The 26,428-nt window shown below is 37.3% G+C and overlaps 1 protein-coding gene across 1 annotated transcript; it reads left to right on the top strand.

Moving 5' to 3' along the window:
• Positions 1-710: 710 nt before the first annotated feature.
• LOC145994151 (uncharacterized) lies at positions 711-16,888 on the top strand. The gene is made up of 5 exons (XM_083130242.1): positions 711-809; positions 12,661-12,884; positions 14,436-14,669; positions 16,016-16,124; positions 16,871-16,888. Exons 1-5 carry the CDS (start codon positions 711-713, stop codon positions 16,886-16,888), a joined length of 684 nt encoding a protein of 227 aa, XP_082986368.1.
• Positions 16,889-26,428: the final 9,540 nt, after the last annotated feature.

Below are 26,428 nucleotides of genomic sequence, written 5' to 3'. Positions count from 1 at the left end.
CATAGCAAACAGGGATATTTTGTGTACCCACTTTGCTCTCCTAGTAAAAAATTCACCATCTTCAAATCCACACACACGAGCCACTTATGTTCAGCATATTCAATTTTTTTCTAAAACCATTTTTATGTTTTGGTATTCTTCCTTAAGGTTTGTTGAGTGTCCGATATATTGCCTAGCAATGCTTCATAAGTTGCCTAGCAACAATTTACAAATAAATAAATAAGTTTCTTATGGGAATTTCAGCCCATTATCAAATTTTGATATTACCGAGAAAAGCGTAGAGTAATTTTACCTCCTACATTTTCCATGGTGTGTTTATTTTTATAACTGGAGTCAATTCAACTGAACCAATCATACAATTGGCAATCACAGCTGTTTTGCGTTATGAAACTGTTATTAAAGTTTAGGCCGCAAAATAAAATCTTTTTTTTGTTCCCCAGTGGTATTATTAAGTAAAGTTCCCCGTGCATACAGCATGGTGCCTTGAAGGCACGTTTAGGCAATGTGGGGGTATATATGTCATTTGTACGAGGGAGGGTAAAATATTCTGCAGTGTGGGAATTATTTTTCGTTACGTTGGCAACACTGCTTGTCTACACAAAATCAGCTGCTACGTGCTGTCCTCAGTACAATTCATAATTGATTTCTTTGTTTTTATTCTCTCTGAAGGGCCTTTTAACTTGGACGCTCCACTGCATATTTGAATCAACATGCTGGACAACAGTAAGACCTTGAAAGACGAAGCAACATCTCAAGAAGAAATGAAACATCAGATTGAACGGCTCAGCGAACAAATTAACAAAATTGAGGTAATAGAGTATTGATTACTTTGAATGTAAGCAGGCACTTGTTATTCATATAAGTCGTCATATGCTGAAGTGTTATCTGATTAATGATGATGATGATAATAATAGTATAATAATAACATTTACGTACAACTCCTTCTATCCCACACACAAATACACACGTACGCACTCACACGCTTCGAATTTGTAGTAAAAATTACAGATTCGTCGTAGGTACGATTCAGACTGCCAACAAAAGAAATGTATTACTTAAGGCAACCAAAAGGCAGGCACGTCGCCTGATAATGTTCGTATGAACACGTGAACACTCATGTATATGTCTTAAATTAGCTACATACATGTTAAATGCACACACACACACACACATACATATATTTATTCGAAAAAATACTATGTTTAATGTACGAGTATACACACACAATTTACTCTGACACGACTTCTTTCACGTCTGATAACTTTTCTAGAAAGTTGGTAACACTGACTCTCACGGTGTTCCACGGAGGGCGTTGAACACAATTGCTGTGCGTGTTGCATAGAGCTGACAGCTAAGGGGCTGTTGGCCACTATACCCCGAAGATGTTCACTTCGCTGTGTGAACACTGATTAAAGCGGCAATACCTCTTACATTCGGCACCAGAGTGCAGCATATACAAGACATGTCTAGGGGGACTCGAAAAGGTCTGCTACATAGTTGCAGACTTTAGGATTCGCTAAACCTGGCGAATTTTAAGGGGGAGAGGGACAATTTCCCCATGGTCTTCTTGTATTACTTCAAATATAGCGTGATTTTGGGGGGGGAAATGTTGAAAATAAATTGAACTGTTATTCTCACTTTTTTCAAATGAAGTTATAAGAGAGAGGAGTAAATCTCAGTACAAAAACATTATTGTGAACACCCGTATGCGAACTTCACGAGACGCCACTGCCAAAAGGCAACGTCACGTCCACGTAGTACACTCCGGTGACTGCAGTGTTTCAGGGCAACGATGCTCTGGCTACTGGACTCACAGCCAGTATAATCCTTCTATGGGACTGGTGTTGTGTGGTCCATGTACGAGTCGTGTCCGGAAAGAGAGCTTACAACGGCTAGTATTCAGCCAAAAAAATATTTGACAACACATCCACTACAGATTATTTAGTGTTACAAGAGTTATTTTTCCACCTAATTTCCGGCATTGTCCAAACACTTGATAAGTCTAGGTACTAGCTTCTGTATTCCACAGTCATAGAATTCAGCCGCCTGCTGCTGGAACGACTTTTCAACTTTGTTCTTGATCTCTTCATCGTCCTGGAAGTGTTGACTAGGGATGGACGATATCGGAAATTAGGTATCGCGATATATCGTCACAGACGATACGATACGATATTTTTTTCCGTATGGTGATATCGGCGATATATCATCTCCACGATATATATCGTATCGGCGATATATACAGGGTGAGTCACCTTACATTACTACCGGAAATATTTCATGAACAACAATAAATATTAAAAAACTGCTTTCGCAGATACAAAGGTATGAGAGGGGCTCATGAAATTAGTGAGCACAAAACGTTCAACTACGTAAGGAAATATGTTTTTCAACACAAACTTAGTTTTTTTTAAAAATGGAAACCCCATTTTATTATTAGCTCATTTGAAAGTACGGAAAAATTCATTAAGAATAGCGTTTGTTACATTGTAATACGTCAAATAGTTCTCAAGTAATCGTAACCTGAAGTTGACGCTTGAAACAGACATTCTCACAAGTTGATTCGTGTGTCGTAACATACGAGGGGGTATCCAAAAGTTTTAATTATCACCATGAAATAAAAAAACAAAACATACAATAGTCACTTGCGGTGGTCAAAGTTAGTTCTTCTCCACGTAGTCTCCCTGCAGAGTCACACATTTTTGCCAGCGTTTCTTCACCTGTTTCAAGCCCTCTTTGTAGAAGTCCTCCGCTTTGCTCGAAGATCAGGCGAATAAGGTGGATGCTGCAAAAATTCATAGCCTAACCGGTGGGCGGCGACAACGGATGCTTGGGCCGTATGGACGGGTGCATTGTCGGCCAGGAGACGGACGCCTTTGCTGATCATGCCACGACGTTTTTGTTTCAATGCATCACGCAGTTTCTCCAGAAGGTTGCAGTAGTAATCGCTGTTGAGGGTCTCGCCCTTCGGAAGGTAATCGGTTAAGATTACCCCGCGGCTAACCCAAAAAACGGACAGCATCACCTTCCCGGCAGATTTCTGGACCTTCGCCTTCTTGGGAGGGGGGGGGGATGGATGTTTCCACTCCTTGCTCATTTCTTTGGTCTCCAAATCGTAGAGTTATACCCAGCACTCGTCCATAGTGACGAGACGAGCAAAAAAATCGTCTTCATTCCGCTCCAACAGAGTCAAATTCTGCTGGGAAAAGTCGTGGCGAGTTTGCTTTTGAAGAGGTGTCAACAAGCGAGATACCCAGCGTGCAGACACCTTATTCATGTGCAGTTCCTCATGAATAATCCTCCACATACTTCCGTAACTTAGTCCAGTCTCCGCCATCACTCTTTCCATGGTCGATCTTCTGTCGTCGAGGATAACGGCCTCCACCTTCTTCACCATGGCAAGATCATCCTTGATTGAGGGTCTCCCCGCTCGTGGCTCGTCTGTCAGGGACATGTGACCACTTTGAAAGTTCCTCTTCCACCTCACAACCGTGTCATATGATGGGCTTTCATCCCCATAGACACCTTTCATTTCGTCGTGGATTTGGCGTGCGTTGTTGCCCTTCAAATGGAGGAACTTTATGACACTTCGGGCTTCAATTTTGTTCATCATGCAGGTTGATGTCTTCTACAGCCTGTGAAAAGAAAACTACTTTAGACAAAGATTTGATATTTGCACAAGTATGCATGGCAATGACACTGATTATGCACAAAAGGTTTCATGTAAATATCTCTATAACTTCTTTATTATAATTAAAACTTTTGGATACCCCCTTGTACATATCCCCCTTTTGACGCTATTCGTGTATTGTAACAAACATGTTACTCTTCTGGATGCTATGCGATGTGCTTAGGAAAGTTGTTACGTTCCAACAACTGCAGGTTACAATAAAATGTATATTTTGTACATAAGTAAGCTTTGACAAATTATCTAAAAGGTTCTGATACAACTTTCTGAGTTAAAAAAATATTAAAATATTTGTTAATTAAAAAGTATAAATTTTAAACATTCCGCCATTAGTTACATACATAAATGTTAGTACATTAACCTCTTTCTAATTTTTAATTGGCGTTCATTAATTTACTTCATAACTTTTAATACATCGGAACAATAAACTCCTCTCCTTTGGTCATGATAAATCTTTAGGTTTTCAAATTTTAAACTTTGCACGTTATACATTTTTCTTTTTCAAATTGATTTATAAAATTTATGAAATAATACAAGGGCGTAACGAAGTACTCTAATTAACAAGACGTTTGTGATAGTGTACGTACGACAGAACTGTTGCTGAGAAAATAGTATTTTCAATCTCTGACAGGCCGGGATGATACTTATCTATGGTGAGTGTAGGAGAAATGCAGCACAAGCGTGCAGGCTGTATGCGCATAGGCATTTGTGCTCGGCACTGTCGACAAGCATAGAGGAGGATGCGCCTTCACGCTCAACTTCAGGTTACAATTACGTGAGAAGTACTTGACGTATTACAATGTAACAAACGCCATTCTTAATAATTTTTTCCGTACTTTCAAATGAGCTGAAAATAAAATGGGGTTTCCATTAAAAAAAACTAAGTTTGTGTTAATAATCGAACTTCCTTTCTTAGTTGAACGTATTGTGTCCACTAATTTCATGAGCCCCTCTCATACCTACATATCTGCGAAAACAGTTTTTTTTTTTTCAATATTTATTGTTGTACATGAAAAATTTCCGTTGGTAATTTTAGGTGACTCACCCTGTATAGTCTCCACGATATGTATCGTGCCGGCGATATGTATCGTCCCCTTTTCTGTGCTGCATTTCCAGTCACAAACAGAAAAGTATTTCATGCAATGATAACCAAGTTCGATTCGTCACATTCGGATGGAAAAACGACATTGTAAGATGTGCACTTCGTACATACGTGAGCAGGGCGAGAAAATAATGGAAAGTTTGACGCAATAATTAGCATGTAAATACATTGTATAAAAATTAATGGTAATTACCTATGTTGCAAAATCAAAGTAGTCTTGTGACCATTTTCCATTACAACCAAAATAATTTTCCAAAATGTTCTTTCTATTGTCACAATATTATTTTATATAAAGTTTGCAAAATTTGTTGATTAGTGGCCTGGAATTCGTCGTTCTGGCTATAACTCTTGTCTACTCTTACGGCGGGCGGCTTTAAGAACCTTTTCTCGAGAAGGCCTCATCTCCAGGAAGCTATCAACTCGAGGCAAGCTCCGGCACCTAACGACCTGCTGGATAAGATGAGTCAAGGCAAGGACCTTTAAGAACCTTTTTCTGCTTCCACAAAAATAGGCAATAGTTAGGCTGGAGAGTTTAATGAACTAACCGGCCCTCATGCTAGCAAGGGGAGCGGGAAATACGCAGCAGACCAACCAGACAAAACGGTGCGCCGAGAGCTACAACAACGTCGAGAGGAAGAAGCTGCGCGCGCACCTTGTTCTGCAGGTTGTTGCATTTCTTATCGCGCTGGATTGGTAGCTTCACCACTTCCCTTGCCAGCATGTAGGGCGCCCGCCGTAAGACTGGACAAGACTATAACTATGAACGATAGACATGCGAAGTGAACTAAAGCTTATCTGAGAACGCTAAAAAGTTGAGTTGTAGTGACCTGCGCGGAAAGCACATATTCGTTGTTCTGGCTGAGTATGTACGAAGAACCAAAATAAATTAAAACATTCCACGTCTTGAACCACGGTCTTGCCTGGAATTAAAATCGTGGTAACGATATCGCCAACACGATTTATATGATCACCTCGATAAATATCGTGGAGACATATATTACCCTACCTGGCAGGACATAAAAGTTTCATTAACTTTTCACGAAGATCATAATCATTTTCAGCCGCGGTGCATTTTACTGGTATATTGAACGGGGTAATATTGCATCACTGTCTTTAAGAGAAGTGATACACAAGTTAGGTTTTATTTTTTCAATCAAAGGTTCGAATCCCGCTCGGGCTTGGTTGTTTGTGAATGTCCATTCATCAATTTCATCATTTCATCACTCATCCCCATCTTCGCAAATTAGCCAAGAAGCACAAAACGCGAAGTAAAATAAACTCAATCAATCAATCAATCAATTTAATCAAGGATTCAAGTTTTAAATAGTTGTGAAGCGATACATTATTTTTTTGTCTTACTTAAAAATGTACGCCAATCCTGATTAGCTTCTGTGCACAAAGTTTATTTTCAAAATTCAAAGTATGTGTGTTAGAGCCTCTTCTTCAATAGAGTGAGTAAGATGTGTGTGTGTCTATCTTTATTTACAACATACGAAACTAGTGTATCGAAATGTTTACGAATATAACGACCTCCCATCAAGTGCGGATGTATTTTCCACAGAATATGCCTTTCGGTCAACCATCAGAAGGTATGTTGCCAAATAATATTTAATTGTGCTATCTTGACTTATTTATATTAATATTTTGTCTTATTGTGCTATTTTTATTTTTGTTCTTTTTTGTTATTTTCATTGTTACTGATTTCAGTGTAAAATGGCTACGTGCTGTATCTGAAATTTTCTCAATAAATAAACCTATTTCTAACTTGGAAAATGAGAGCAAAAAAAACTTTGAAATATTTCTTGATACGAATGTTTTACTTGAAAAATGTTATCACAAATAAAGCAGAATTAGGCTAGGCTAGTTAACAAAACCTTAATTATTCACAATTTTCTTTAAAGATATACCTTTAAGTATATTTTATTACCTCTCCAATATACTTTTCAACTTGTGAAAATATGCTTCCACAAAACTGATATTTTGCAATTACAGGTCTTCAGCAACCATTCCTTTGTTTTTATTGTAAACAATCATTTAATATGCAATCAGAATTCATGTAAACAAAATACAAAAGGTGATGTCACTATTCAGTACTTTTGTACATCAAGTTTTAATGGTACAGTTAGAGTGTTGTTTGAAGAGAAGTAAAATGAAAGCCACTTCAATGCACAGCTGCGGGAGTACTATTTGTGTACAAGATGCGTAGCTTCAAACATGGCAAGATAGTGTCTAATTGTAATTCATATAAGATATCTAATTTCAATATGAACTACTTACGATCTTCAAAGAAGTTGCAAGATAAAATTAGAATCTTTTTCTACAATATTAAGGTTCAGTGGCGGTGATTAGGGGGGACAATTGCCCCCCCCCCCCACTACCACCACTTTTTGCCACTTCTGTCCCCGCATTATGCTCAACCTTATCTTCGACGGAAAGTAAGCTGTCTTTGCCCCCCCCCCCAAGTTTTAGCGTCTTGCTTCCCTAGTTTTGGAACCTATTCGCCGCCACTGTTAAGGTTTAATAATATCTGTACATCTGTATGTAGGCATAAACTCATCAAAAGAGACTTATTGAGGACTGAGAGCTGGAAACAAACTTGAAATTTGCCCTTGTGGGCAGTCAATACTAGATACACACCATAAGTTGCATCAGGATTATTTTAGAGTATCAAAAAATCAATATACTGAGCTTGACACATTCTTCACAAATAATGTTTGCACCATAAGTGCTGAAAGACTAATTTATCTGTAACAAGTGCTTCCATATTTCCGCATTCGTCTAGCATTGTTAACAAAGTTTTCTTTTAGACTTTTTTGTGCTTCTATTTAAGCCTAACACTGTTTGCGGCACATGTTGATCATTAATAGTTACCCAGAACGACGAATTTTAATTTCTTGTGCAGCTTACTGTAATGCCTTTTTCCCCTATTTAAGTCAAACAGTGCTTGCGTGGCATTAGAGGGAAACTCGTGTATTAATTTTGGACACTATATATTTCGCTGACATAATAAATATGATGGATGCGATATCGTTGACAAGATACACATATCACGTGGTACATGTTCGGAATCTACCAATGCGCAAATAGTACAACAGTGCAAATTTTACCGAAATACTGAATGAGAGAGAGAGACAGAGAGAGAGATAGATGTATTCAACAGAAATAATTCACGCCCCCACCTTCCTTTCAGCACAAACTTCCTCATAAATGCAGTGTGTAAGGAAGAAGAAACGGAATATGGACTGGAGCGACAAAAAAGTAGGCATACCATCTTCATACTCTACCATCGAACATTTACCATAAGTAAACTTACAACAAGCATTCAATTCATAAAATATCGTGACGATACATATCGCGGCAACGATATGTATCGCCAAAATATCGTGACGATATATCGTCTAGTTGATAACGCCTGGACGATATTTTTTCAATATCGCGATATATCGTCTGGAGACGATATATCGCTCAACACTAGTGTTGACCTGCAAGATGTTTCTTAAGGTGAAGAAACAAGTGGAAGTCGCTGGGCGCAAGGTCTGGGATGTATGGTGGATGGTCCAAAACTTCCCACTTGTTGTCATGAAGCAAGCGGACACCTCTTGTGAACATTCCCCTGCGTTTCTTCTGAATGGCCTGTCGAAGACGTTGCAAGGTTTGGCAATATGCAGCAGCATTAATTGGCGTGCGGGATGCCGTTATCAAGTTTCCAAATCTACTCAAGCACTCGCCTTTTGCATGGAGAAAACGTATGACGGAGCGCACTTCACATTTGGCGGGATTCTGAAGCGGCGCAGACATTGTCAGTACGTAATGAGTTTGTGTTTTAAGTCCACTTTATGTACAGTAAGGCTAATCGGGACTGGACCTACAGTTTAAAGTGAGATCCGAGCCACTATGTGCTTCCACCGGGTATCGAACCCGGGACCCCTTGATTACATTGTCAGTACGTGTTACTCGAACTAGACTCCAGATAACAATGACGAACGGCCGCGAGACGATAGCGGAAGAATGAAGGTAAAGCCAATGTTGCCAACGTACGCAAATAAAACATCATTTTTCGGCCTATACGGGTTGTAACCTCTCTTTCCAGATACACCTCGTATATTCGCGATTGTCCCATTGTACATTTCATCTTATCACAATGCAATTAGCCGAAAGTGGCAAAAATGCAATGTCGAATACAAAGAATTTTATTTCCTAAACAGTATACAAGATATGGTTACATAGAACGATTATTATTATTATTATTGTTATTTTTTTTTATGTATACGGATAAAAGTAGTCAAGCTACTTTCGGAGGTATGTGCTTATGCCCTGGTACCTGAAAATTAACCCAGGGCGTAAGTTCCGTGAATTTTTTACGGATTCCCCCGCTTTTCTTTGATTCATCCTTGATTTCCATTATTTTTTTAATTACAATAATTCACTGTGACATTGGCAAGAATGTCCCAGTGTGAAGAACCAAATTAGTTCGGTTTTCCTGAACAAAGTTGGTTTCACATCATTCTACAAGGTAAGAAGATTAAGATAAAGGTTAGAAATAATTGGAAGTAAATAAGTGTTAGTGTTTAACATTAATATTATTTATGATCACAGATACGAAATTACATAAGTGTGTAATTGGGTGGGTAATGTTTTCTTAGGATAAGTTTTATTGTGTGTCGTGTGCATTAGTGTTGATGGATGAGATGAGGAATGGACATTAACACGATTCTATGAATGTTAAGCAGGGTCTATGTTCTAGTATGTTATGTTTGAGATAGTGAGAGTATTATTGGCTTTGAGATGTACGTATTAATAGTAGGAAGAGATATGAAAGAACGAGTGGTACCTGATGCAAGGAGACTTGCGGGAGACCAGCAAGAGTTGGTCGGACTGGGATGAACATCGGTACGACGGTTGGTACCCGGGACATCATCAGGAAGGGAAGAAGTAGGGAGGGATTTCCTGGGAAGTATCGGGTACATTAGTACGTTCGGTAGTGGAAATATAGAGAATTGTCAAGAATCAGTGAGAGAAGTTTGCAGTGTGTTTAGTAACGAGAATAAAGAAGGGGGTGTAAGATTACAATTTAAGAAAGAAACGAAAAAGAAGAATCTTGGTTAAATTCGGTTGGTTCCTAGGTCGAGTCCTTGCAGTGTTATCCTTTGCATTTCTCCGGGGAGACGTAACCTTTTTTCGTTTTGGCATATCACTGTCTTCTGTATTAGTGTCTCCTTCTTGATGTTCCTGTGGGAGGTTCTGCTTCCTTATCCTCTTGGTGATCTTAGTCCTAAGGAGGGATGTCCTGTTGTTGAGTTTGTCGAAGGTGGATTCTTTGTGATCTTCTGGGGGTATATTACATTCCGGAGGTAGGGTTTGAATGGGGAGGTGAGTGATGCCGGATTTGAAGAGGGAATGTTCCTCTTTCGACACCAGGTTTGTTAAGTCGTTTAGTGACGTAAAGTGCTCGGGATTTCTTATTAACTGGTACGTGTTGAAGTTTGGTAGCTTTTGTCTTAAATCTTCGATTTGTTTGTTTGATGTCTGGCAAAAGAAGGCTTTATGTTCCGGTGTGTCCGTCTCGGTTTTACATTTCAGGCATTTATCAGTCTGTCTGAGGTTGTGCTTATTTAGGTGTTGACCGTAGGGACCGTGTCCCGTTAGGAAATGTATGAGACCTCTCGTGGGATGGAAATGGTCCATCGAAAGTCGTTCTTTTATGTTTGGAAGGAAGCTGTGAAGTCTCCTTCCTTGCGTAGCTTGTGTCCATTCCTGTTGCCAGACGCTAAACAAGTGGTTGTAAATTTCTGGTACCGTGGCAGGGCGTATTCCAATTAGTTTATAGATTTCGTCCTCTTGTTCATTTCTAAAGTAATACTTCGATGCTCTAGTTTTAATAACGATTTCAATAGGCTGTAGGCCCGCAATCATGAGAAGAGCCAGAGTTGAGGTTGTTCTGAATGCACCCGTTAGGCGAAGTATCACTTTGCGTTGTGAAGATCTCAATCTGTTTTTAATGTACTGTTTACTGGTTTCCATGGCCCACAGGGGCGAGCCATAGGAAATAATAGAGTTATATATGGTAATGAGATATGTTTTTATGTGTGATAGTGGAAGGTTGTAGTTTGCTGAACTCAATGTGGCTAGACTGTTTATAGTTGTTTCGGCCTGGGTTGTTGCCAGGGCTATGTGTCTGTTAAAAAACATCTTCTCTTGAAGAGTAATGCCAAGGTATTTAGCTTCTCTTACTCTTTTTAAATTTCTTTCTCTGAGTTTGATTTGAGGGTTTCTTTGTAACTTCCCCTTAAGGATAATATAATGAGTCTTTTCCGAAGCTATTTTGAGTTTAGCATGATCACACCAATTGGATAGCATATTGATTGCAGTGGATGCTTTATCTTCGATTTCCCTTCTTGAGTTACCGGAAGTGAGCATGATAATGTCATCCGCATAAGCTATGATCTGGTCTATGTCTGGATGGTCTTGTAGTTTCATAAGCGCAGGCTCCAAGTTAGTATTCCAAAGCTCGGGTCCCAGAATGGAACCCTGAGGACAACCTTTTGACGTGATCTTACTCATTTGTAGATCCGGATATTTGATGCTAATTTTTCTGTTAGAGAAATAACTTTTCAGAAGTAGGAAGAGTGTACCTGGGCAGTTCATCTTTTTAAGTGTTTGAAAAAGGCTGGGCCACCACAAGTTGTCAAATGCCCCGGCGATGTCCACCATGATTCCAACCATGTACTTGTTTGGAGTGTTTTGTGTTGTAGACGATAGCAGGCGTAATGCATCGTCAGTGCATTTACCTTTCGTGAACCCAAATTGTATTCCTGATATGGGTTTGAGCAGGCGAAATTCTTTGAGTCTTTTTAGGATAAGTTTCTCGAAGAGTTTTCCCAAAACGTTGAGAAGGCATATTGGTCTGTATGAATTGACCCTGGTTTCATCTTTATTTGGATGTTTCTTGATGATTATTAAGTTTGCTTCCTTCCAGGTTTCTGGGAATATCTTCTGAACAAGGCACTCATTAAATAGTTGAGTAATGTAAGGCGTAAGTACTGGGGTGATTTCTTGTATTATTTCCACAGGAATTCCGTCTGGTCCCGGGGACTTCTTCATTTTCATGCTGCTTATTTCGTTTTCTACTTCCTGGGTAGTGAAAGGTAATATTGGTGATTCTGGATATGGCTGGTGATAGATTTTTCTTGTATCCTTATTTTCCTCACTGTCGTTTTCAGGTTTGTCGTCTGGTATGAGATTCTTCATTAAGAAGTTGATGGTTTCTTCCAAGTCCTTTGTCATATTCGTGTTGTTCTCGTCATTAATTAAGGTGGAAATGGTTTGCGGTTTTTTATTTTGCCGGTAGCGATTTTATACGGGGTGCCCCATTTATTTAATTCCAGACGTTTTTCGATGAAGATATTCCATTGTTGTGTCTTATAATTTAGTAGCTCGGTTTCGTATTGCTTTTTTTTGGCACGGTAAATCTGGAGGTTGGCATTTCTGTATTGTGCGATGATGGATTTTTGATATAGTTTCCTGGCTTTTTGCATTTGTTTCTTAAGGTTGGTTAATTTCTTTGGCCATGGCTTCCTCTTCATTTTCCTTTGGTTATTTCTGGGTGATGAATTTTCAATTGCTTGTCTGATGTTTGCAGATAGTTCCTCTGCGAGCGTGTTGAGTGATTTTTGTTGGTCCAATTGTTCAGGGATAATGAGTTTTTCTAGGAATTTTTGATGATCGATTTTTCTCCAGTTCAATATGTTCTCCTGGTTTGTCTGTTCAAGCTGATGTTGCCTGTAGATTAAGTCGAATAGTCGAATAAACTGAATCAATCAATCAAGCAAATAAATAAATAAATAAATATTAATTTAGCCCTTTTTTCTTTCAGTGCTTCCTGATGGATGGGCGTGATGGATTTTCTCCACCAATGCCACATACGTTTATCTCTCCCTTGCAACAGCATTTCTCTCAGATAGGGCGAGAAAGGGGGAGACTGCAAAGAGGGATACACTGTTTAAAGCAAGCCAAAAGCTACGTGAGGGAATACTGCGATAGAACCAGTCTACACGGCTTTCAATACATTTCTGATGCCAAAGCTCCAAGAATTGCAAGGTGATGATGACTCACAGAAACTTTTGATGTGGCAATTGGGTTTTACACGAATGTTTTTCTTTTCTCTTTTCTTTAGTATTTAAATTTTACAAGCTGGCTTGAATCTACAGGTGTCTTCTGCAGACATTCTGCAGGATCAAGTACCGGGTCTGTTCGGCAATCCTGGACAGTCCCAGTTTACAATTATATATTACAATAGTATACAACTGGATAAGCATTCTGGCATGATATAAGTGAGTGTGATAATGCATGTAAAGAGAATTTAGAATATATGAAAGTTATGTAGAAAATAATGAAACATTTGATTATATTAATAGTGTGTGTTTATAGTTGAGAGGAAGAGGTATATTGGAATTACTTAAAAAAGAAGAAGCTCTTCTGGAATCTCCAGGAAGGATAGATCCTTGAGATGCGTCAGGATAGGTATATGGGAAGGTCGGTTAAGGTATAAGTGGAAGATAGTTCAATCTGTTCAATTCTCCAATATTAAGTATTTCTTAAATCAGAGTAAGAAATTGAAGTAATAAAGAAAATATCACACACACACACACACAGTGTATTTTTCGGGTGGTATTCATAACTGAGATTAAAATCTAATAATTGATTGTGTTAATGATAGACTTATGGATGAATATGTACATACAAATGCATAATCATAATTTTAGTACTATAGATTAAGTTGCATAATTATGGGTTACGTTTGGGTCACCATAGCAAATCAATTTATAAAGAGTACCAGAACTTACTTACTGTGTTTGTATATGTGTGTGCGTATGTGTACGTTTCAGTACCCCATATTATTAGAATTACATCAACATAATTTGTATCCCTTTATCAAACTGATCTGTGAAAGCCACCGCAAAATTTTTCGCCAGAAACATTAGCGGTGATTAGGGGGGGGGGGGAAGTTACATCCCCCCACTTTTTTCCACTTTTGCTCCCGCACTATGCTAAACCTTATGTAACAAGGGAAAGTAAGCTGTCCTTGCCCCCCCGCACCAGTTTTGGAACCCAATCGCCGTTACTGACCAGAAATAAGTGTTTGTTTGTGTGTCTGTGTGTGTGTGTATGGTGGAGGGATGTAGTGAAAGACATATATTAGGTCTGAATCTTATCGAGCAATTTCATATTTACAAGATAGTAAAGATATTTCCAATTTGACAAATGATAAACCAAATTTTTAATAAACAAATCATGATCATATCGGACATTCTAACACCACGTATACGCAAGAAAGGCATAACAGTAGACACGATTATGCAAATATAATTACTCTTTTAAGAATATTAGAATTCAATTCTGTTTCATGCTTATCCTCACAAAATTATTGTTAAAATTATCAAGGTTCAATGATTATATTAATATCTCATGAATTTAACCAACCTAAAGCCCTTGGCATATAAAAGTAGGCTACTCTGCTTGGGGTGCATATTTCTAAGTTATTATGTATAATTTGATTCACCTTTTAAGTTAATCCATTACCCAAGTGAAAGTATTTTAATGTTATTATGTCTGAAATATTGATTAAAAGTTGTTTTCTTACAATTTTAGATTACTCTGGATCATATTTTTGGTTTTCGGTTTTGGTACATGTGTCTACCTGATAAGGAAAGTGTGGATCAAATGGGAGAAATCACCTTTCGTGGTGACCATCTCGAGCAGTCCGATTCCCATACACGAGATCCCCTTCCCAGCAGTTACTGTTTGCCGCGATTGGCAATTCGACGAGACGTTCAACATTTCCGAAGTTGTGGAAGAATATCAATCTAACAATAGGTCCGACCTGTAAGTATTTACCAGAATCAATGTACTTGCTTGTAATTTATCTGTTCCACATAGTTATGATGTTTCTTCTGATAACACAAGATTAGTTTTAGTAAAATACACTGCGTCCCAGTGGTCTGTGGAGCAACGCTACGTACAACGCTAGAGAAGGGGAGAAAGCGAGTGACTGGAGAGAAGCAACACACACTGCTGCAAACGACTGGTGGATGTAACCGCGTTTCCCCTTCCATGCACTCACTTTCCCTTCTCACGCGTTCATTGGCCGAGCCCTCTCGAGTCCTCCTTGCGCAGAGAACTTATTTTCGTTCGCTTGCTTCACATACTTCTGGGACAGAGTGTAGACAATTGTATTTTATTTAGATGCAAATTTTCCGTTTAGAGCTTGTGTTAACAGTGTTCAAGGAGTTCATATAAGAGACACATAAGACATGTTTAATAAAAATATAATGCAAATTTTAAAATATCCATACTACTATTGACTGAGTCCTCTCAAAATTAAACTTACACCATATCACAAATATCAGAATTGGTTTTATGCTTGGATACGCTAATCACGACTGGACCTACTGTTTAGCGTGAAAAGAGAACTTCTGTGTAATGCGTCTCCACGGGGGATCGAATCCGGAACTAAGCGAGAACTCTACCACTATGCCATCTTAAATGCAGATTGAAATATAGAGTGAGAAATAATTTCTATATGTAAAACAAATCAAGGAGAAAATCATTTCTAAAACAGTGGGACTTGTATTGGGTGAACATTGATAACACAAATAAAAAAATCTAATATTTCCATCTGTTTTTTTTTTAATATATGGTGCATTAACTTAGAAATATGAGTGCAATTTTTTGAACGATTTGTCCAAATTCTGAGAAATTATATCTCTTCAGAATTTCTCGCAGAATATTCGAGTGAATCTTTTATTTATGTAGATATCTGCAGCGAAAGAAAAACAGCACGAATATTGACTCGACTTCATTAGAAGGAATTCTAAACACATGTAATTTCTCAAAATTGTAATATTGTAGTGTTTTTTCGGGAAAATTTAAATTCAATTTTTAAAAAAAAATTAAAGAAAAAGATGGATTTTTTTGTATATTTAAATTTTATAAAATAGATTAAAATTAAAATTAAAATATATTGTTTTTAATATTAAAAACTAAAAGGAATATTTTTTGCTGGAACAAGCTCGGCAAAAACTCAAGATTCTCACACATATTTTAATTTGGTTAGTTTAACTTTTCGATTTTATCATGAAAACTAGTTCATGACCTTAGGTATAATTTATTTTGCAGAAAATTTTATGAACGTACTTTAATAGCATTCATAAAGAACATTTTATTTTCAGATTATTGATTTTATGTGCTCTACAAGGGTCATTTTGGAAAATGGAAATTCCTAGCATTCCACCGTGTACAAATATGCGATATATCAGTGAGATGCCAGATTTTTCTAAGGTAAATTTTTAACAATAATTTATTATTTTAGAGTTCTCAGTGATAAGAGAAGGCACACTAGTATAATTGACGTTCGTACACATAGAGGTGCTAAATGTGCCGGTGACCATTATTAAGTAATTGCTAAATTAAAAGAAAGACCCGCAGTGATAAATCATAAGCAACGAAATCTAAAAGTTCTAAAATTTAATACAGGAAAATTTGCTGATGAAAGAATTAGGAAAGATTACCAAATTAAACTGTCCAATAGATTCGATGTTTTGCAGGATTTAAATAATGATGAAAATATAAATGAAACAGACGTAAATAAGAATTGGGAGCACATACGTAATGCAATAGAATCAGCAGCTAAAGAAAGTATAGGATACCATAAACCGAGAAAAAGTAAGCCATGGTTTGATAATGAATGTCATAATCTAATAGAAATAAGAAATCAGGCTAGACTTAGGTGGTTAAATAACTCTGATGATACAAATTTAAGCAATTATAATAGAATAAAGCGAGAAGTTAACTGCACGTTTAGAAGTAAAAAAAGAGATTACTTGAAAAGCAAAATTAACGAAATTAAAACAAACAGCAAAAACAAAAATATCAGAGAGTTTTATAGAGGTGTAAATGAATTTAGAAAGGGGTGGCAACCTAAAGTAAACTTGATAAAAGTAAAGATGGTGATTTTCTAGCTGACCCAAGCGATATTCTAAATAGATGGAAGAACTACTTTAATGACCTATTAATTGTTCATGTAGGACATAAATAAGAAGTAAATGAAGTGCACACAGCAGAAACTTTAGTTCCAGAACCTAACTTGACTGAAGTTAAAGATGCTATTAAAAGGCTAAAGTATAACAAAGCACCTGGCATAGATTTAATTCCAGCTGAGTTAATTAAATATGGTGGAAATTTGTTAGTATGTCAAATTTCATAAATTAATTTGTTTAATATGGAATAAAAAAGAAATCCCTCAACAGTGGAAAGAATCCATAATTGTTCCTGTGTTTAAAAAAGGTGATAAAATGAACTGCAATAATTACCGTGGAATTTCTCTACTCTCAACAACATATAAAATATTGTCTAACATTCTTTTAACAAGACAAACCCCATATGCTAATGAAATTATAGGTGATTTATTAATGTGGATTTAAACTTAACAGATCAACTCCAGATCAAATTTTTACATCAGACAGACACTTGAGAATAAGTGGGAATATAATCAAAATGTCCATCAGCTATTCATTGATTTCAAAAAAGCATATGATTCGGTCAAAAGAGATAAATTATATAATATATCAGTCGAGTTTGGAATACCTAAGAAGCTTGTCAGTATGATAAAAGTATGCACCAGTGAAACAGAAATTAAAATTCATGTGGGTCCCTTTCATGCCTGAATTATCAAGTACAAAAGAAAAAAAAGTTCAAATTCGTGTTGTGGGCTGCAGAAGAGATGCATTTAAGATGTCAACAATGAAAATGCTTGTATTGTTGATTACAGTTTCTATTTTTAGTATGTATCAAATTCGATACAACAGGCACTTGAGAAGATTAGCATTAAATATAAGGTGAACATTTATGTGGTTCTATTTTATCAATTTTTTACCTTAAAACAAATAATATTGTAGTTGTACATTTCTTATTTTCTTTCCTACAGCACATTTTTCTACAAAGTCAATAATATCAAGTTATCTTATTTTATATACAGCGTAAACATTACTTCTGATATCTCAAATTCGGGAGTGCAATTGCTATTTACGTGTGAAATTCAACAAAGCAGTTCTTGTTTTTATTGAGACAGAGATGGACATCACATTTCACACCCTTGACCACCGTTTGTCCTTTGCATTCAGGTCTCTTACATCTCTGCCTTGTTTCATCTACTCCTGGCCAGTGTCCAACTCCATCTGTTCTGGTTTCCTGCAATGGTATGGCTTTGGTGGGACCACGGCGTTTCTTTACTTCATACTGTGCTTGAATTGACATTGATGGTCTCCCTCGCTTTTTCTTTGTGATGTCCTTTCCTTCCTTGCATAGAGCTTCAGAAATACCCGTTCTGAAATGAAGTAAATCAAGCTGATTTCTCCTTTGGATACCCACACATTCACAGTCACGTCTGTAGAGGAGCCAGCTATTCACAACAACCAAGTCCACAAAATGGAAGAAAAGTTTCAGGTAGTATTTCTTAGATTTTATATTTATCCTGTAGTATGCTACAAGTGCATCAAGTGTATCTACACCTCCCATGAATTTATTGTAAATTGTAACTATACTCGGACATGGCACATCTACCTTTTTCTTTTCTTTCTTGTCCCACCTTTGAACTGCAACTGTTGGCTTAGCACTGGCAAAGGTGCTAGCCAATACTACACCCCTGTTGTCATACCACTTCACCGCTCTGATTTTAGTGTTGTTTACAGTTGCTTCCTTTTCCTCAAATGAACCCCGACCTCTCTTCTTGAGTATTGGGTCTGCACTAAATTCACACCCCTGGAGGCGGTTTGCTCTCACCGTTCCCAGCGAAAGTTTGCCTTGTTCTGAGAGTCTAATAAATAACTGTAAGGATGAAAACCAGTTATCGAAATAGATAAGATGGTTTAGGTTTCCCCTCACAATCTGTGCCAATTTCAAAACTATATTTCCACTTCCACCAATATCAGGTTCTCCAGGAGCTGCATCAATCTTACCTGTATAAATCTCAAAAGAATAAACTATGCCTCTTGTATCACACAATATGAAAATTTTGTATCCCCACTTGTATGGTTTCTTAGGTATATACTGTTTCAACGAAGATCTGCCCTTGAATGGAACAATCTGTTCGTCTATGCTCAACATCTGGTCTTGGGGTAATGACTGAAATTTGGGGAGGAGTGAGTTGATAACAGGTCGAATTTTGAACAATTTATCTCTCGGTAAATCATCACTGTCAAGCATACTCGTATTATCATTGAAGTGGAGACAGTGTTTTATCTCTTCCCATCTGTCTCTCGACATAATGTCTGCTACTTGGGCAAGGCGACTGGAAGATGCCCAATACATCCTTGAACGTGGAAGGCTGAAAATAGACATATATAGAACGCAGCCTAAAAACTGTTCCAGTTCTTCAGTGGTAAGCTTCAAGGGCCTGTTGGGATTTTTCTGCACAGAATATAAATTACTTTCCTGTACAATATAGTCTAGTAGACTGATGTCGAAAAAGTCTCTGAAATATTCAATAGGATGCCTTACATTATTTGAAATAGGTAAACTACTTAGCCACTCTGGAATATCCTTTGTTGAACCCTGCCTTATTGTTCTCCAAACTACATTTTGTTTATTTGACCTTTGAGTACTGCCAGTTGTACTACTGGAAGGCACATCATCTGGTTCACCATCATCACTGTCTTCTTCCTGAACAGACACGTCATCTGGCTCCGGCATATAATCTTCATCGCCACTGTCACCGCTATCACTAAGACAGCTATCATCACTGTTGTCGTCGGGTGGAATCCGTGTGTGAAGAACATTAGCCCTTTTATTCCCATAGAAAATGTTGGGTTCCATTCTGTAAACAAAAGAGGAAAAACATTTTAGTTCCTTTACAAAAACAAGAATGTACAGCACAAAAAGGTAAAAAAAAAATCAAATTGTCTACTATATTCCATTTTGTGTATTTTTGAAGATGGTTATGGTAATCAGTAACAGTAAATTGAAGCTCATCTTTTGCACTGTGCTACAAATACCATAAATGATATATGAAGCACCTTCCTTTTATATTGTCCCATACTTTTTTTTTTAGAAATTGGGGGACGAGATCAATGTTCTAATGAGACATTTTTACTGTCAGAACTATATTTTGTAATATTTTCCAGCAATCCAATTTTTTTAGGTCATAGGGGGGCATGACCCCCACCAGCAGCCCCTTTGGATATGCAATTGTATGGAATATTTTAAAATGTACACATGAAACAGATACTTGCATAGTAACATTTTTACATTTTATTTTTACTGTCAGTACTTTAGTTTGTAATATTTTCCAGCAATTCAATTTTCTTAGGACATGGGGGGAGGGGGGACATGACCCCTACCAGCAGCCCCTTTGGATATGCAATTGTATGGAATATTTTAAAATGTACACATGAAACAGATACATGCATAGTAAAATTTTTACATTTTATTTTTACTGTCAGTACTAGATTTTGTAATATTTTCCAGCAATCCAATTTTTTTAGTACATGAGGGGGGCATGACCCCCACCAACAGCCCCTTTAGATACGCAATTGTATGGAATCTTTTCAAATGTACACATAAAACAGATATATGCATAGTACAATTTTCAATTTAGCAAAGGGAAAGAGAAAAGCATTGAATCTGAACAGCGTATGAAGTACCACCATATAATAGCCCAGTTGCCTGATGATGGAAATTCGATACAAACCATATTCTGGCTATATTCTGACTTCATCATACCAATTCTATAAAGATATCACTGTATATTGTGCTAGAAGATACATAAAAATAAATAATATTTTTTCCATGTTCGAAATCTTACCTTCAATAAACAATTTTGTCGACAACAGAGCTCCAACACAACAAACAAACACAGCTTCCTGCCGCCCTTTCTTCTTTCTTCTTCAGCAACTTGAATAACAGCGCACAGATGGCAGCACCTGCCAGACCACTTCCTTGGAATGTCGTGAAAACGCACCACCCGTCAAGCAGGCAGTTTTCATCACCCACGTGAGGAAAGTCAAGCTGAAAATGGTTTGAGGCGAATTCGCGACATTCGTCCAGAAAGGGATGTGTCTGATCAATTTACAATTCATGATGGGTTAAAACAAGGAGTTGCATTATCTCCATTGCTCTTTAATTTTGCCTTAGAATATGCTGCTAGGAAGGTAAAAGAAACTAAAGAAGGACTAAAATTAAATGGTATGACTCAGTTGTTAGCATATGCAGATGATGTAGACTTATTAGGGTATGATATAAATACAATTAAGAATAATGCTAAAATATTTTTCAAAACTGCTAAAGAGATGGGTTTGGAAGTTAACAAAGAGTTAACTAAATATATGCTTAGAGGCCGAAACCAAGTGTTAGGTAATAGGCTAATCAAAATCTAATTATTGATAACAACTCGTTTGAACCAGTTTCCAAATTCAAATACTTAGGAGTAATATTAACAAGTGAAATTATATTAAAGAGGAAATAAAAAGTAGGCATGTGGCACGAATGGGAGAGGAAAGAGAAGTTTACGGGATTCTTGTTGGGAAACCTGATGGAAAGAGACCTGTAGGAAGGCCAAGACGTTGAGATTGACCTAAAGGAAATCGGTAGGGATGGAAAAGAGTATATAGATCTTGCTCAAGATAGGGACAGATGGAAGGCCTGTGTTGCTGCAGCCATGAACCTTCTGGTTTAAGAAGGCTAGAGAGTTAGTTAGTTAGTTAGTTAGTTAGTTAGTTAGTTAGTTAGTCAGGATCTACTTAAACGAACATTAGTTTTCTCATAACATAAATTTCTATACATAACGCTTCACTCATGGCCAAAATGTATTAATGCAAAATCATGAAAAATCATTGTCGTTGATACATCTGCGCTTGCATTCAAGGACGTGATCCAAATAATATTTCTGTAACGAAAGTTCAACGTTATATTTAACGAAAATAAAGCAACGACACATGTAATGTAAAATTTACAATATTTTTCCGTTAAGATGTAACAGTCTGTCTTAAAATCGTAGTGCACCTCTCATTTATGAGTTACATAGAAGGCAGGAAATACGAAAGAATACGTTTACTTCAGCTAAATTCATTTCCGGCTGCAGGAGGGGTAAAACGGTGGGAGGAGAAGAAAGGATGAGGAAGAGTCTGGTTTGGAAGGATGCAAGTTCGGTTTCGGGCTGGAGAGTCTGTCTTATGGCCGCGTGCACCAACGCCGATTATTTCGAAGTTCAGATGAAAGAGATCACTTTTAATCCACTCTAAATGAACTTGGTTTAAAGATTTGCATTGCACCAACGAGAAACGACGTTCACGAGATTCCGTTCAACTGATCCGAGATTAATTTGTAAGGCTATACCAGATTAGTTGGCTAAAACAAATGACAATCAAGAACCCCACAGAGTAGTGTGATGTGTTAACGTATCAACATGTAGGAGAAGAAAGTAAATCGGGCCGCAAACTTATCTGAATTTGAGAAATGTACTGATCAACCTTGTCGACGAGTACAAAGATGTAGTAGAGTGCAAAAATAAGAATTTAAAAAAAAGAACTGACGGCTCAAGACAAAAGGATAAGGAGAAAGCATGGAATCTTCTTCTACGGGACTATAATACATTACGAAATGCATTCGATTTTGAGAGAACAGCGTACCCTGAACCTCGCTCGCTCAATAAAGATATATTATTATTATTATTACTGTACTGTGGTAAGTATTTGAATTTCTCATTTTTTTAATTCTTATATATTTATATTGTCGTGTCGTGCAAATAGCCAGTAAAATGTATTTTCGTAAATTTATACACATATTTCGAACACCATACATATGTAGCAATATCGTAACATTGCTCTGTTCTAATTTACCTTGCACATAATATATGACATTTATATATCGTCGGTCCAATGACATAACGACGTATCTCATTTTTTTGCGAAATTGAGTTATTAACATCGTTGTGATCATACCGGTGCCCTGCATCACCTGGCAAATCGGCGTAACTCAAATCCAATTAATAAGGAAGTTATGAATATTTTTTTGATTTTGCGTATCTCAATTTGTTAAAAAATTTGATATGACATAGCGGCGTATCTTGACTTCCGTCGTTATGTCAGATAAAGTAAATCCTAAACTGTTTCGCAAGTTGGCGTATCTCTTTTTGCTTACAGCAGAAAAATGCAACAATCGTGGCCAATACACTCGCAAAGAGGAAAATAAAGCAATGCAGAAATGAATATTTCAGTGTTTACAAATCAGCGGTCACAATCTTAACAATAGCGAAACGGTCTAACAGAGGATAGTTCAACTACAGGGAAGGTTGTTAGGAAAAGAAGATTGCCGAAACCCCCCTGCACAGGCTGCACCCACAAAGGAAGAAAATGTTATGTACGGAAGAACAATGAGAAATCACGAATAATTATTTTAAATTGATTTTTCGATCTTGGAAACTTCCAACGTCAAAGGGAGTAAGTAGCACGACACGTTGATGTAGAAGATACGAGACAAAAAAACACAAAACAAGCATCGAGACGTACAAAAAACACAATTTTACTATCTTTCCCTGGATGGAACAAAGCTGAAGGGTTGCAAGAAGATGTTTTTTAATACTCTTGACATTAGCGAACGGTTTATACGTACGACAGTGAACAACATTCAAGAAACAGGGATATTACTAACTGAAAAACGAGGTGGAAGATACAAACATTTGAAAGTAAATGAGAGGAAACGGAGTGTAGTAGAAGATCACATAAATCGCTTTCCACGAATGGAGTCTCACTATTGAAGAAAATATTCAACAAAGAAGTATCTGCATTCTGATTTAACTGTAAAGAAGATGTATGAGATGTACAAGGAAGAGATCGACACAACATGTCAAGCATCTTTGCAAACATACACAAATGTTTTCAAGGGTATGAATCTTGCATTTCATCAACCCAAAAAAGATCAGTGTGGATTATGCATTACGTACAATGCGGGATCTGATGAAGATAAAATGAAGCTAGAAGATAAATTTAAGCAGCACGTTGCAGAGAAAAGTAAAGTGAGAGAATTGAAAGCAATAAGTAAGACTACAGCGACCTGTTCTGTTTTTTTGATCTGCAACAAGTTATTCACTTGCCTATGTCGAACCACTCATCCGTGTTCTACAACAGACGTATGGCTAACTACAACTTCACTGTCTATGAACTGAACACGAAAAATTGTCAATGTTTCTTGTGGCATGAAGGAATCAGCTAGCGTGGATCATGTGAAATAGCAACATGTCTTTACCAGTATCTAATGAAAGTGGACCAAGAAAAGAAGAATACAGTTCACTTATATGTTGACACTTGTGTTGGCCAAAACAAGAATAGGATTGTGGTGGCTGCGCTTATGCATGTAATGCTAAAAGCAGAGAATATAAAAGAAATTGTGCTCAGATTTTTTGAGCCTCATCATGGGCAAAACGAGGGAGACTCTGCGCACAGTGCATTCTCCAAATCGTTACGGAAAGTTGGAGAGATATTTGTCCCCTCTCAGCTTGTACCCATCATAAAACTAGCCCGAAGAAACCATCCTTACATCGTGCACACAATGCAGATGGAAGATTTTCTGAATTTTAACCTAACCCACCCTAACCTAACCTAACCTAACCTAACCTAACCTAACCTACTCTAACCTAACCTAACCTAACCTACTCTAACCTAACCTAACCTAACCTAACCTAACCTACTCTAACCTAACCTAACCTAACCTAACCTAACCAGGTCTAACCTAACCTAACCTAACCTAACCTACTCTAACCTAACCTAACCTAACCTAACCAGGTCTAACCTAACCTAACCAGGTCTAACCTAACCTAACCTAACCTAACCTAACCTAACCTAACCTAACCTACTCTAACCTAACCTAACCTAACCTAACCTAACCAGGTCTAACCTAGCCTAAAGCAAGGAGCTGGCAACCTTGCTTGAGGCTTGCCTTACAGTGCATAAAGCAAGGTTGCTAACCTACTGGTATTTTTGCCATAACTTTTTACAAAAAAGAGAGAGGAGAGAGAGAGATGGAAGAGTTAAACAACCGACAGCCCACCTACAGCTTTTTTTTGTCTAACCTAACCTAAAGCAAGGTTGCCAACCTACTGGTACTTTTGCCATGGCTTTTTACAAAAAAAAGAGAGAGGAGAGAGAGAGGGAAGAGTTAAACAACCGACAGCCTACCTACAACTTTTTACAAAAAAAAGAGAGAGGAGAGAAAGAGAGGGAAGAGTTAAGCGTATTATCTGCTTTCATGTCAGATTTTACCAACCTGTGAGCTGTAGTGTTTAGGTGACAAGCGACCTGCTCAAATAGGAGTTGGCAGCACTGACTTATAAACCCACTGGGTTCTCTTGACATGTTTTTTCATGATGTGTTGCTAGGCTATTGAGCATCTTGGCGTATACAATGTATATATTTTGAGAGGGGGGTTATAGCTTTTTATGCTGTACGAATACTGGAAGCTTGACAGTGACAACCAACAGAGTAGGTAAACCTACATCCAGGAACTGGCAACACTAGTTTCTGACAGTGAATTTGAAATAAAATATTAAACAAAATACATGAGTAAGCACTGTGATTACAAATAGTACCAGTGTTATGCCCCCAACTCCAACTGGACAACTGGGGAAAATAATTGTACAACAATTTGTACCTAATTATACAATACTTGTACCTAATTGTACAACATATACACAGACATAAAAGAGAGAGCCTTCCCGTAACTTACTTCATGTACAATTTATATGATTTTACAACTGTGAAAAGAAAGCATATGTGTTCTGTATGCACACATTTATTCTTATTTTTCGAAGTTGAATGAAAGCACATGTTTTTACGCTCTCGTAATACTGACCTTGCTTTACTGATTTTAAATTGCTTCCATCCGCTTTTTTTTTCTGTGTTATTTCCGCATGTATGCAACATTTGCTTTCAATAGACAGAAGGAATGTTAGTATAGCAGGCTCCGAGTTTACAATTTATTAAATTAAACAATAATTTATGTAAGAATATACTTGTACTTACCGAACACAAAATAATAAAAAGCACATGTGAATGTTTGCGTGTACAAAATGCTAATTAGCGAGAGTTAATTAAGCAAGGCAAGTAAAAGAAGCAAAATAGAACAACATATGGCGGCGTGAAAATATGTAAAAAATTCGATTCAGAGGTGGATCGAATTAAAGTTGGGGGATATTTTGCATTTTTTCCCTATAATGTACAAAACATTTACCGTACATAATCTTTTCCATTTACAACAGTATAAAATAAGAGGAATGTGTGACAATATCCATATTAATTAGGAAAGTATGTTGTATGCTAGGTTAGCTAATTGTGTCTTCTACAGCTTCACTGTATAGAGGGAAGATGGAAAAAGAGAGCTCTACGGAAACTGACGCTCTTAACAATATTGTACGCCCGTGAAAATTATATATAAATAAGGCATAAGCGTATTATCTGCTTTCATGTCAGATTTTCCCAACCTGTGAGCTGTAGTGTTTAGGTGACAAGCGACCCGCTCAAATATAATACTGTTGACAATATTGAACGCCCCCGTGAAAATTATATATAAATAAGGCATAAGCGTATTATCTGCTTTCA

This window comes from Lepisma saccharinum, chromosome 10, assembly GCF_977018435.1.
Source record: "Lepisma saccharinum chromosome 10, izLepSacc3.1, whole genome shotgun sequence".
NCBI classification, from domain to species: Eukaryota; Metazoa; Arthropoda; class Insecta; order Zygentoma; family Lepismatidae; genus Lepisma; species Lepisma saccharinum.
This window is presented reverse-complemented; position numbering and strand designations above follow the sequence as displayed.

Excerpts from the sequence above, each read along its gene's own strand:
- LOC145994151 (XM_083130242.1), top strand. The coding sequence starts at position 711 with ATGCTGGACAACAGTAAGACCTTGAAAGACGAAGCAACATCTCAAGAA. Across the intron at positions 810-12,660 it reads AACAAATTAACAAAATTGAG|TGCTTCCTGATGGATGGGCG; the intron begins GTAATAGAGTAT and ends TTTTTCTTTCAG. Across the intron at positions 12,885-14,435 it reads AAAGCTCCAAGAATTGCAAG|ATTACTCTGGATCATATTTT; the intron begins GTGATGATGACT and ends TTACAATTTTAG.